The 12,575-nt window shown below is 43.0% G+C and overlaps 1 protein-coding gene across 3 annotated transcripts in view; it reads left to right on the forward strand.

The window, feature by feature from the left end:
- Positions 1-12,575, forward strand: part of LOC137280690 (unconventional myosin-XVI-like) — a 236,700-nt gene that overhangs the window by 71,468 nt on the left and 152,657 nt on the right. For all 3 annotated transcript variants that reach the window (XM_067811903.1, XM_067811906.1, XM_067811904.1), the window contains exons 16-20: positions 3,940-4,011; positions 4,208-4,343; positions 4,761-4,833; positions 4,964-5,113; positions 12,352-12,445. In XM_067811903.1, the coding sequence (XP_067668004.1) occupies positions 3,940-4,011; positions 4,208-4,343; positions 4,761-4,833; positions 4,964-5,113; positions 12,352-12,445 (525 nt within the window). The remainder of the gene's footprint in view (positions 1-3,939; positions 4,012-4,207; positions 4,344-4,760; positions 4,834-4,963; positions 5,114-12,351; positions 12,446-12,575) is intronic.

Here is a 12,575-nt window from a genome sequence, read left to right on the forward strand (position 1 = left end):
GTCTGAGAAATAGACACTGCTAAAGGTTGTCCAAAACTTGTGTGTGTGTTGAAAAACAGTAAATTTCTCCGTTTTTTTATCGTGCACCAATAAAAGCACTCTGCTACAGTTTTTTTAATTTGGCATCTTTACGGAAAGTGTGAGTGAAGAAAATACAGCTTGATATCTGAACGACATAAGTGTATATGAAATGGATGTATGTGCTAATGCATAATGTCATAATCACAAAATCAAAAATGACCTGCAATAAATGTCAAAAATTTTCTACTATGACGTCAAACGTCGACAGAGTATTCATGCACATATAAAGATAAGGGGGCATAACTCAGCTATGGTTTACATTATGTCAATGTAACTCCGATCACATGGAGAGAATTTGCTGTGGATACCGACAGTATATTTTCGTGATGTTTTATTCACAGTGAACCAAACTATTCCAATACAAAGTTCCCCAATGTGAGAGGATACCTTTTGGTAGTTTCACAATTTGTAAGAAATGATGCCAGTGTTCTACATCAAAAAGCAGGTAATAGCGATTTGGATGTCCCAATCCGATACATATTTTAGTTCTTAGATTCCCATATTCTCCTGTTTGTGTAGATGTATTTTGATTAATTTTGCATCATTATTAACAGAGTAACAGCCACATTTTCAAATGTAATGAAATGAATGAAAATCATGCGACATTTTAGTTGACGTCACGGCATGTTTTGTGCATTTTGTGATGTCGGAAAAAGACAACTCTGGTTGTTGATTAGTATATATCTAACCTAATTTCCACTCAATGTGTAAAAGATCTCAGCTTCTGTGTCACAATTCAACAGTTTTAAGCCAAAATATAAAATGAATGGTTTTATCACTGTAATAGTGTCCTGAATATATCAACAATTACACGGTTCTACTACATATCTCATTGTGAGCAACACGCACACCTGCCTAGCATCAATGTAGCGTAAATGAAAATTGAATATTCATTTAGGAAATAGACTTTTCTTCTTATGATTATGAAATCAATTCACTTCATAAGTATGCAATGAAAGGTACAAAGAGATCGCTTTTTCAGTACAGAAGTATTAGAATATGGACGTAACGCTTGTCCAAATTAAGACATGACCTGGTTTATATATTTTTAACAATTTTCGTATAAATATTGTTTGAGTTAGATATTCTGCCATCAGATATATTTTAATCGAATTTGAATTGACTTTATTATCGAAAAACAATGATAATGAATCATGAAACGTTTTTGACAAACTCGCACCTGGTCAATTAATATTCATAATTGTTTTGTCTATAAAAACGACACAAACCAATACAATGAACAAGGCAATTCCTTTAAATAGTAGTATGTGTGCCCTACATTTCATAAAATGTACAAGTCATTTTCATTAATATTATCCGTTTTACTTATAAGTTGGAATTAAATCGCTGTTTATAAACCTGTTCATATGAAACTGCATTATTTGTCCCAACGTATTGAATATTGTACACCATGGGAACTAAAGCACATGTTGCAGTAATGGCTACGTGTGATCTTCCAACATTTGTGTTGAGGCTTAAAATGTGGTAAGTACACTTACTGAGTCAATTTCCCATGTAAGTATTATTCAAACAATCAAAAGCTTTCAAAGAATATAAACGCATACCTTATATCCACACATGATATGGTGTTGAACATGGATATATTTAGATACTGAAATCAGTTTCATGAAAAAATATCTGAACGATGCGCAAAATATACATCACAATACTAAAAGTGCAATCAGAATGGTGTGGGCATTGCGTTTACTCTTGTTCAACCAACCTTCACCTCAAAGAAATTGCCTAATATGTGCAACAATGTTGACGTGTGATATCGCTACCGATGACCGATTTCTTTCAAAATGGCGGCTTTGCTGAGAAGGGTACACAGGGTTTTGCAAGGACTTTTTGCTTGATTCAGGGATCTTTTGTACATAAATGTGAGATGTAAGTAATCAGAATTATTCTGACTATCTGTGTATTGTTATATGTTCTTGTCGTTTACATTGTAAATGACGGAAGAAGCCAGAAATGCCGATAAGTACCGTTGTCGTTGTGCGTGATTTTGCGTCAGTCATGGCGTCACGCTGCACTATAAGTTTGACAGTTTCTTATGAATTACCAAATGCTTTCATTGTATCTGTTTTCAATTTGCTTTTTCTTGCTACGATACTCTTCCCCTGAATATACTAAGCGTATTGAGCCATTGTAAGCAATGATTAGGCTGCTGGATGTTGGAAAATTTCCAAAAATGCCACGCAGTGTAAAATTGGAAGTTTTCTTTGTTTACATTTCAGTCAAGCACTGTCTTTCGAGCACAGCGTTCGTTTTCATCCAGAGTATATTTCGTTTCGCTTTGTCTAGACAGTTGGTATTGGTGACAAAGACCTTTTGTAATTTGATTCTAAGATGTTTGGGGAATTCATTGATGCATTTGTTGCAGCTAACTATGAAGTATACATGATGCAATAGGCGTCTCAATACCGGCCTTTTCGAAACGTGATTTTGTAAACACTATCCAATATAGCGGAAAGCAGTGACCCTTCGGCATTTGTGTAAGTGTATTTTCGAAAACATCCCAACCGATTCTGGGTACATCGGTGACGTTTCAGAATTATCATTACTGGTTACATGAAAACTTGATATCTGTGATCGTTAATATGCTATTTTTGAAATTCATAACTCCCAGTAATTATCCTATTTTCACATTTCAAAACATACTGCATATAATGCTGTGAATCTCAATTTTGTACAGTTTGAAAAATGGTGACATTTACGATGAAGCCTATTTTGAAAGGCGATTTTAAGCACTTTAGCTTGGTCTGAGATAATAGTGGATGGTATCAAGAAACTGGGAATTATCCTCAGAATTCAAAACTGTGAAGTATTTATATATGCGTGGTATATTTAGAATTTTATTAGACTTCCAAGTGAGGTATGTAGAGCAGGGACATATATGTCCCTGTGGCATCCAGGGGGTTAAGGCAATGAGAGAGCAAGTTATGCAAAGTCACAAGTCAATATCACAATACAGATTTCAAATACAATACAAATGAGACAAATCTAAGGCAGTGGGTCACAAAATATATAGTATAGCAAACTCACGAAAGTCTTAGTGCGAGAGAGAAACAATTGTGAGAAACACAGTGAGCGGTCTGACAGCAGTAGATCAGGCATTGACGGATAAAGTGTTGGCAGCGATTTGATGATGATATACTCCAGTGAATGAATGTGAAAGTGTTGCTCATAACACGACAACCAGCCTTTATATATACTTTCAGTCATTTCACAAAAGTACGAGCAACTACGGCCATCGCCAACACCATAGAATGCCCTCGAAACAGTCTCCCGGCACTGTAAACAAACAGTTAGTCAAGGGCAGATAATTCCTGGACAAGTCTGCTGCGAGAATCCTAAAAATGTGGATCAATTATTATATGAAATGTGACACATTATAATTATTATTTAATTAACAACAACATATACAGAAAATACACACTCGTAACACATACAAGCATGGCAGGTCATGTGACTGGCATTGGCAGGAAAAGGGAGGCTACTCGTGGGTGAATGTGATTGTATGTCCACTTCAAACAAGGGAACTTCTAAAAGCCTAAAAGCATGAGACAGGATGCGTATAAAAAAAATTCAATTTTATTCAGAAAATTACATTTTTTACAAACACGATATTTGACAAACACATTTCTTGACAAACAAGACATTTGACAAACAAAGGGTATAGCAAGCACAAAAATGACACACTGGAAAGAATTTGTCAAAAAGGATGATAGGCAACAGACTTACCATATTACTGACTAGAGTTGATGCTTATTGCAAGTGGTGTTTGCTGTCAATGTAGCTGATGATGGAGTTGTTGTTGCGGTAGTTTTTGAACTGCTTGTGTTGCTGTTGTTTCAGTATGCAAGCTGTTGAGGGTGGAATTTGAAGATCTGAGACAGTCCCTGGTTGAGGAGTCCATGACAGCGAGAGGTGAGATACACAACTGCTGCCTAGCAACAAGTACTTTTTGATACATTTTGTGTAGTAGAACAAGTGGTATGTATTTCAAAACATTCGATAGGTCATTGAGTATTGTCTAGCACTGTGCAATCATCACAGGTAGTGTGGAATCATCACAGGTAGTGTGGAATCATCACAGGTAGTGTGGAATCATCTGTTGTTGCAGGTGAGGAGTTGAGGCGCCCCCTGTCTGTCTGTGAGGCAGAGGACAGTCGTGATGCTCTGGCCAAGGCCCTGTATTCTCGCTTGTTTAGCTGGCTTGTGAATGGAATAAACAACACCATACAGCCGATAGATCCCAGGTCAGCTAGATACATCCACATACAGTAAAGTTGTCAGATCATTGATCCCAGGTCAGCTAGATACATCCACATACAGTAAAGTTGTCAGATCATTGATCCCAGGTCAGCTAGATACATCCACATACAGTAAAGTTGTCAGATCATTGATCCCAGGTCAGCTAGATACACCCACATACAGCAAAGTTGTCAGATCATTGATCCCAGGTCAGCTAGATACACCCACATACAGTAAAGTTGTCAGGTAGCGGGTGACCAACATCATTCTGAACAGTAATTTTGTTTAGTCATCCTTGACCACAGGGGCCCCAGAACAGATGCTATGCACTTTGCTGAATGTACAATATTTGCTTGAACGTTGTTATGCTGCTCAAGATAATGACAACACCAATTGAGATTAAGTCTGCTTTTGTGTTGCAGTGAGGCTAATTTCAGTGTTTCTGTCCTTGATATATTTGGATTTGAGAACTTGAAGAGCAATGGCTTTGAACAGGTGTGTATATTCTGAGTACGTGTTAGCACTTGGTTGTGGCTGGGTGTCTGTCATCAGCTGCATCCTGCATCTCAGCAATCATTTATAATGGACTGTATATTACCATTAATGATTGATTGTCTGTTTTCAGATCTGCATCAATTTGGCCAATGAGCAGCTACAGATGTTCTTCAATGAGCAGGTGTTCCAGCAAGAGAGACAAGACTGCCTGCTTGAGGGTGTTCCTGTCACTGATGTCAGTTGCCATAGTAACCACTGTGCCATAAACCTCTTCCTGGAGGTCAGTTCATCCTCATTATTTGACCCTGATGTGGCATAGATATGTCCCCAGCTTCCTGATACACCACAACTCTATAGATATGTCCCCAGCTTCCTGATACAGCACAGCTCTATAGATATGTCCCCAGCTTCCTGATACACCACAACTCTATAGATATGTCCCCAGCTTCCTGATACAGCACAGGTCTATAGATATTTCCCCAGCTTCCTGATACACTACAGCTCTATAGATATGTCCCCAGCTTCCTGATACAGCACAGGTCTATAGATATGTCCCCAGCTCCCTGATATACCACAGGTCTATAGACATGTCCCCAGCTTCCTGATATACCACAGCTCTACAGATATGTCCCCAGCTCCCTGATATACCACAGGTCTATAGACATGTCCCCAGCTTCCTGATATACCACAGGTCTATAGACATGTCCCCAGCTTCCTGATACAGCACAGGTCTATAGATATGTCCCCAGCTTCCTGATACAGCACAGGTCTATAGATATGTCCCCAGCTTCCTGATACAGCACAGGTCTATAGATAGGTCCCCAGCTTCCTGGTACACCACAGCTCTATAGATATGTCCCCAGCTTCCTGACACAGCACAGGTCTATAGATAGGTCCCCAGCTTCCTGGTACACCACAGCTCTATAGATATGTCCCCAGCTTCCTGATACAGCACAGGTCTATAGATATGTCCCCAGCTTCCTGATACACCACAACTCTATAGATATGTCCCAAGCTTCCTGATACAGCACAGCTCTATAGATATGTCCCCAGCTTCCTGATACACTACAGCTCTGTAGATATGTCCCCAGCTTCCTGATACAGCACAGGTCTATAGATAGGTCCCCAGCTTCCTGGTACACCACAGCTCTATAGATATGTCCCCAGCTTCCTGATACAGCACAGGTCTATAGATATGTCCCCAGCTTCCTGATATACCACAGCTCTATAGATATGTCCCCAGCTTCCTGATACAGCACAGGTCTACAGATATGTCCCCAGCTTCCTGATACAGCACAGGTCTATAGATATGTCCCCAGCTTCCTGATACAGCACAGGTCTATAGACATGTCCCCAGCTTCCTGATACAGCACAGGTCTATTGATTTGTCCCCAGCTTCCTGACACAGCACAGGTCTATAGATATGTCCCCAGCTTCCTGATACAGCACAGGTCTATAGATATGTCCCCAGCTTCCTGATACAGCACAGGTCTATAAATATGTCCCCAGTTTTCCTGATGTAGCACAGGTCTATAGATATGTCCCCAGCTTCCTGATACACTACAGCTCTATAGATATGTCCCAAGCTTCCTGATATAGCACAGGTCTATAGATATGTCCCCAGCTTCCTGATATAGCACAGGTCTATAGATATGTCCCCAGTTTCCTGATACAGCACAGGTCTATAGATATGTCCCCAGCTTCCTGATACACCACAGGTCTATAGATATGTCCCCAGCTTCCTGATACAGCACAGGTCTATAGATAGGTCCCCAGCTTCCTGGTACACCACAGCTCTATAGACATGTCCCCAGCTTCCTGATACAGCACAGGTCTATAGATATGTCCCCAGCTTCCTGATATACCACAGCTCTATAGATATGTCCCCAGCTTCCTGATACAGCACAGGTCTACAGATATGTCTCCAGCTTCCTGATACAGCACAGGTCTATAGATATGTCCCCAGCTTCCTGATACAGCACAGGTCTATAGACATGTCCCCAGCTTCCTGATACAGCACAGGTCTATTGATTTGTCCCCAGCTTCCTGATACAGCACAGGTCTATAGATATGTCCCCAGCTTCCTGATACAGCACAGGTCTATAGATATGTCCCCAGCTTCCTGACACAGCACAGGTCTATAGATATATCCCCAGTTTTCCTGATGTAGCACAGGTCTATAGATATGTCCCCAGCTTCCTGATACACCACAACTCTATAGATATGTCCCAAGCTTCCTGATACAGCACAGCTCTATAGATATGTCCCCAGCTTCCTGATACACCACAACTCTATAGATATGTCCCCAGCTTCCTGATACAGCACAAGTCTATAGATATTTCCCCAGCTTCCTGATACACTACAGCTCTATAGATATGTCCCCAGCTTCCTGATACAGCACAGGTCTATAGATATGTCCCCAGCTCCCTGATATACCACAGGTCTATAGACATGTCCCCAGCTTCCTGATATACCACAGCTCTATAGATATGTCCCCAGCTCCCTGATATACCACAGGTCTATAGATATGTCCCCAGCTTCCTGATATACCACAGGTCTATAGACATGTCCCCAGCTTCCTGATACAGCACAGGTCTATAGATAGGTCCCCAGCTTCCTGGTACACCACAGCTCTATAGATATGTCCCCAGCTTCCTGACACAGCACAGGTCTATAGATAGGTCCCCAGCTTCCTGGTACACCACAGCTCTATAGATATGTCCCCAGCTTCCTGATACAGCACAGGTCTATAGATATGTCCCCAGCTTCCTGATACACCACAACTCTATAGATATGTCCCAAGCTTCCTGATACACCACAGCTCTATAGATATGTCCCCAGCTTCCTGATACACTACAGCTCTGTAGATATGTCCCCAGCTTCCTGATACAGCACAGGTCTATAGATAGGTCCCCAGCTTCCTGGTACACCACAGCTCTATAGATATGTCCCCAGCTTCCTGATACAGCACAGGTCTATAGATATGTCCCCAGCTTCCTGATATACCACAGCTCTATAGATATGTCCCCAGCTTCCTGATACAGCACAGGTCTACAGATATGTCCCCAGCTTCCTGATACAGCACAGGTCTATAGATATGTCCCCAGCTTCCTGATACAGCAGAGGTCTATAGACATGTCCCCAGCTTCCTGATACAGCACAGGTCTATTGATTTGTCCCCAGCTTCCTGATACAGCACAGGTCTATAGATATGTCCCCAGCTTCCTGATACAGCACAGGTCTATAGATATGTCCCCAGCTTCCTGATACAGCACAGGTCTATAAATATGTCCCCAGTTTTCCTGATGTAGCACAGGTCTATAGATATGTCCCCAGCTTCCTGATACACTACAGCTCTATAGATATGTCCCAAGCTTCCTGATATAGCACAGGTCTATAGATATGTCCCCAGCTTCCTGATATAGCACATGTCTATAGATATGTCCCCAGTTTCCTGATACAGCACAGGTCTATAGATATGTCCCCAGCTTCCTGATACACCACAGGTCTATAGATATGTCCCCAGCTTCCTGATACAGCACAGGTCTATAGATAGGTCCCCAGCTTCCTGGTACACCACAGCTCTATAGACATGTCCCCAGCTTCCTGATACAGCACAGGTCTATAGATATGTCCCCAGCTTCCTGATATACCACAGCTCTATAGATATGTCCCCAGCTTCCTGACACAGCACAGGTCTATAGATATATCCCCAGTTTTCCTGATGTAGCACAGGTCTATAGATATGTCCCCAGCTTCCTGATACACTACAGCTCTATAGATATGTCCCAAGCTTCCTGATATAGCACAGGTCTATAGATATGTCCCCAGCTTCCTGATATAGCACATGTCTATAGATATGTCCCCAGTTTCCTGATATAGCACAGGTCTATAGATATGTCCCCAGCTTCCTGATATACCACAGCTCTATAGATATGTCCCCAGCTTCCTGATACAGCACAGGTCTATAGATATGTCCCCAGCTTCCTGATACAGCACAGGTCTATAGATATGTCCCCAGCCTCCTGATACAGCACAGGTCTACAGATATGTCCCCAGCTTCCTGATACAGCACAGGTCTATAGATATGTCCCCAGCTTCCTGATACAGCACAGCTCTATAGATAGGTCCCCAGCTTCCTGACACAGCACAGGTTTATAGATAATCCCCAGCTTCCTGATACCCCACAGCTCTATAGATATGTCCCCAGCTTCCTGATACAGCACAGGTCTATAGATAATCCCCAGCTTCCTGATACACCTCAGCTCTATAGATATGTCCCCAGCTTCCTGATACAGCACAGGTCTATAGATATGTCCCCAGCTTCCGGATATACCACAGCTCTATAGATATGTCCCCAGCTTCCTGATACAGCACAGGTCTATAGATATGTCCCCAGCTTCCTGATGCAGAACAGCTCTATAGATATGTCCCCAGCTTCCTGATACAGCACAGGTCTATAGATATGTCCCCAGCTTCCTGATACAGCACAGGTCTATAGATATGTCCCCAGTTTCCTGATACAGCACAGGTCTATAGATAATCCCCAGGTTCCTGATACCCCACAGCTCTATAGATATGTCCCCAGCTTCCTGATACAGCACAGCTCTATAGATATGTCCCCAGCTTCCTGATACAGCACAGGTCTATAGATATGTCCCCAGCTTCCTGATACAGCACAGGTCTATAGATATGTCCCCAGCTTCCTGATACAGCACAGGTCTATAGATAATCCCCGGCTTCCTGATACCCCACAGCTCTATAGATATGTCCCCAGCTTCCTGATACAGCACAGCTCTATAGATATGTCCCCAGCTTCCTGATACAGCACAGGTCTATAGATAATCCCCGGCTTCCTGATACCCCACAGCTCTATAGATATGTCCCCAGCTTCCTGATACAGCACAGGTCTATAGATAGGTCCCCAGCTTCCTGGTACGCCACAGCTCTATAGATATGTCCCCAGCTTCCTGATACAGCACAGGTCTATAGATATGTCCCCAGCTTCCTGATATACCACAGCTCTATAGATATGTCCCCAGCTTCCTGATACAGCACAGGTCTACAGATATGTCCCCAGCTTCCTGATACAGCACAGGTCTATAGATATGTCCCCAGCTTCCTGATACAGCACAGGTCTATAGACATGTCCCCAGCTTCCTGATACAGCACAGGTCTATTGATTTGTCCTCAGCTTCCTGATACAGCACAGGTCTATAGATATGTCCCCAGCTTCCTGATACAGCACAGGTCTATAGATATGTCCCCAGCTTCCTGATACAGCACAGGTCTATAAATATGTCCCCAGTTTTCCTGATGTAGCACAGGTCTATAGATATGTCCCCAGCTTCCTGATACACTACAGCTCTATAGATATGTCCCAAGCTTCCTGATATAGCACAGGTCTATAGATATGTCCCCAGCTTCCTGATATAGCACATGTCTATAGATATGTCCCCAGTTTCCTGATACAGCACAGGTCTATAGATATGTCCCCAGCTTCCTGATACACCACAGGTCTATAGATATGTCCCCAGCTTCCTGATACAGCACAGGTCTATAGATAGGTCCCCAGCTTCCTGGTACACCACAGCTCTATAGACATGTCCCCAGCTTCCTGATACAGCACAGGTCTATAGATATGTCCCCAGCTTCCTGATATACCACAGCTCTATAGATATGTCCCCAGCTTCCTGACACAGCACAGGTCTATAGATATATCCCCAGTTTTCCTGATGTAGCACAGGTCTATAGATATGTCCCCAGCTTCCTGATACACTACAGCTCTATAGATATGTCCCAAGCTTCCTGATATAGCACAGGTCTATAGATATGTCCCCAGCTTCCTGATATAGCACATGTCTATAGATATGTCCCCAGTTTCCTGATACAGCACAGGTCTATAGATATGTCCCCAGCTTCCTGATATACCACAGCTCTATAGATATGTCCCCAGCTTCCTGATACAGCACAGGTCTATAGATATGTCCCCAGCTTCCTGATACAGCACAGGTCTATAGATATGTCCCCAGCCTCCTGATACAGCACAGGTCTACAGATATGTCCCCAGCTTCCTGATACAGCACAGGTCTATAGATATGTCCCCAGTTTCCTGATACAGCACAGCTCTATAGATAGGTCCCCAGCTTCCTGACACAGCACAGGTTTATAGATAATCCCCAGCTTCCTGATACCCCACAGCTCTATAGATATGTCCCCAGCTTCCTGATACAGCACAGGTCTATAGATAATCCCCAGCTTCCTGATACACCTCAGCTCTATAGATATGTCCCCAGCTTCCTGATACAGCACAGGTCTATAGATATGTCCCCAGCTTCCTGATGCAGAACAGCTCTATAGATATGTCCCCAGCTTCCTGATACAGCACAGGTCTATAGATATGTCCCCAGCTTCCTGATACAGCACAGGTCTATAGATATGTCCCCAGTTTCCTGATACAGCACAGGTCTATAGATAATCCCCAGCTTCCTGATACCCCACAGCTCTATAGATATGTCCCCAGCTTCCTGATACAGCACAGCTCTATAGATATGTCCCCAGCTTCCTGATACAGCACAGGTCTATAGATATGTCCCCAGCTTCCTGATACAGCACAGGTCTATAGATATGTCCCCAGCTTCCTGATACAGCACAGGTCTATAGATAATCCCCGGCTTCCTGATACCCCACAGCTCTATAGATATGTCCCCAGCTTCCTGATACAGCACAGCTCTATAGATATGTCCCCAGCTTCCTGATACAGCACAGGTCTATAGATAATCCCCGGCTTCCTGATACCCCACAGCTCTATAGATATGTCCCCAGCTTCCTGATATAGCACAAGTCTATAGATAATCCCCAGCTTATACAGCTCCAAATATAGGGGGAATGGAGCATCTTAGTGGTTAAGCATTTCACTCACTCATTCTACAGTTATGGTGCTGAGACATAGTTGTTGTGTTGCTGGGATACAGTTGGGGTGTTGTGGGGATACAATTGGGGTGTTGCTGGGATACAGTTGGGGTGTTGTGGGGATACAATTGGGGTGTTGCTGGGATACAGTTGGGGTGTTGCGGGGGTTAAATTGGGATGTTGTTAGGATACAGTTGGGGTGTTGTGGGGATACAATTGGGGTGTTGCTGGGATACAGTTGGGGTGTTGTGGGGATACAATTGGGGTGTTGCTGGGATACAGTTGGGGTGTTGTGGGGATACAATTGGGGTGTTGCTGGGATACAGTTGGGGTGTTGCGGGGGTTAAATTGGGATGTTGTTAGGATACAGTTGGGGTGTTGGGGGATAAAATTGGGGTGTTGTTGGGATACAGTTGGGATGTTGCTGGGATACCGTTGGGGTGTTGCTGGGATACTGTTGGGGTGTTGCTGGTACACAGTTGCTGTGTTGCAAAGTGGCCATTCATATCATCTCAATATCTGTTTGAGGATCATGATATTCCGTATATGTTATTTGCCTTCAGATATGAAATCGTGTTTTAGTGTCTTGGTGTTGTAATTTTGCAGAAGAACACAGGCATCCTTGCACTGCTAGATGAAGAGAGTTCCCTCAAACAAGCCACAGACAGAAGTCTGGCCAACAAGCTGCACCAGGGACCAGGTAGAATGTGTATTCCCTTACACATCACACAGCTGGGTCCTGGTAGAAGGTGTACTTCACATATTACATGCATCTGGGTCCTGGTAAATGGTGTACTCCTTCAGATATCACATGCAGCTGGGTTATGGTG

This window comes from Haliotis asinina, chromosome 4 (genome assembly GCF_037392515.1).
Source record: "Haliotis asinina isolate JCU_RB_2024 chromosome 4, JCU_Hal_asi_v2, whole genome shotgun sequence".
Taxonomy (NCBI): Eukaryota; Metazoa; Mollusca; class Gastropoda; order Lepetellida; family Haliotidae; genus Haliotis; species Haliotis asinina.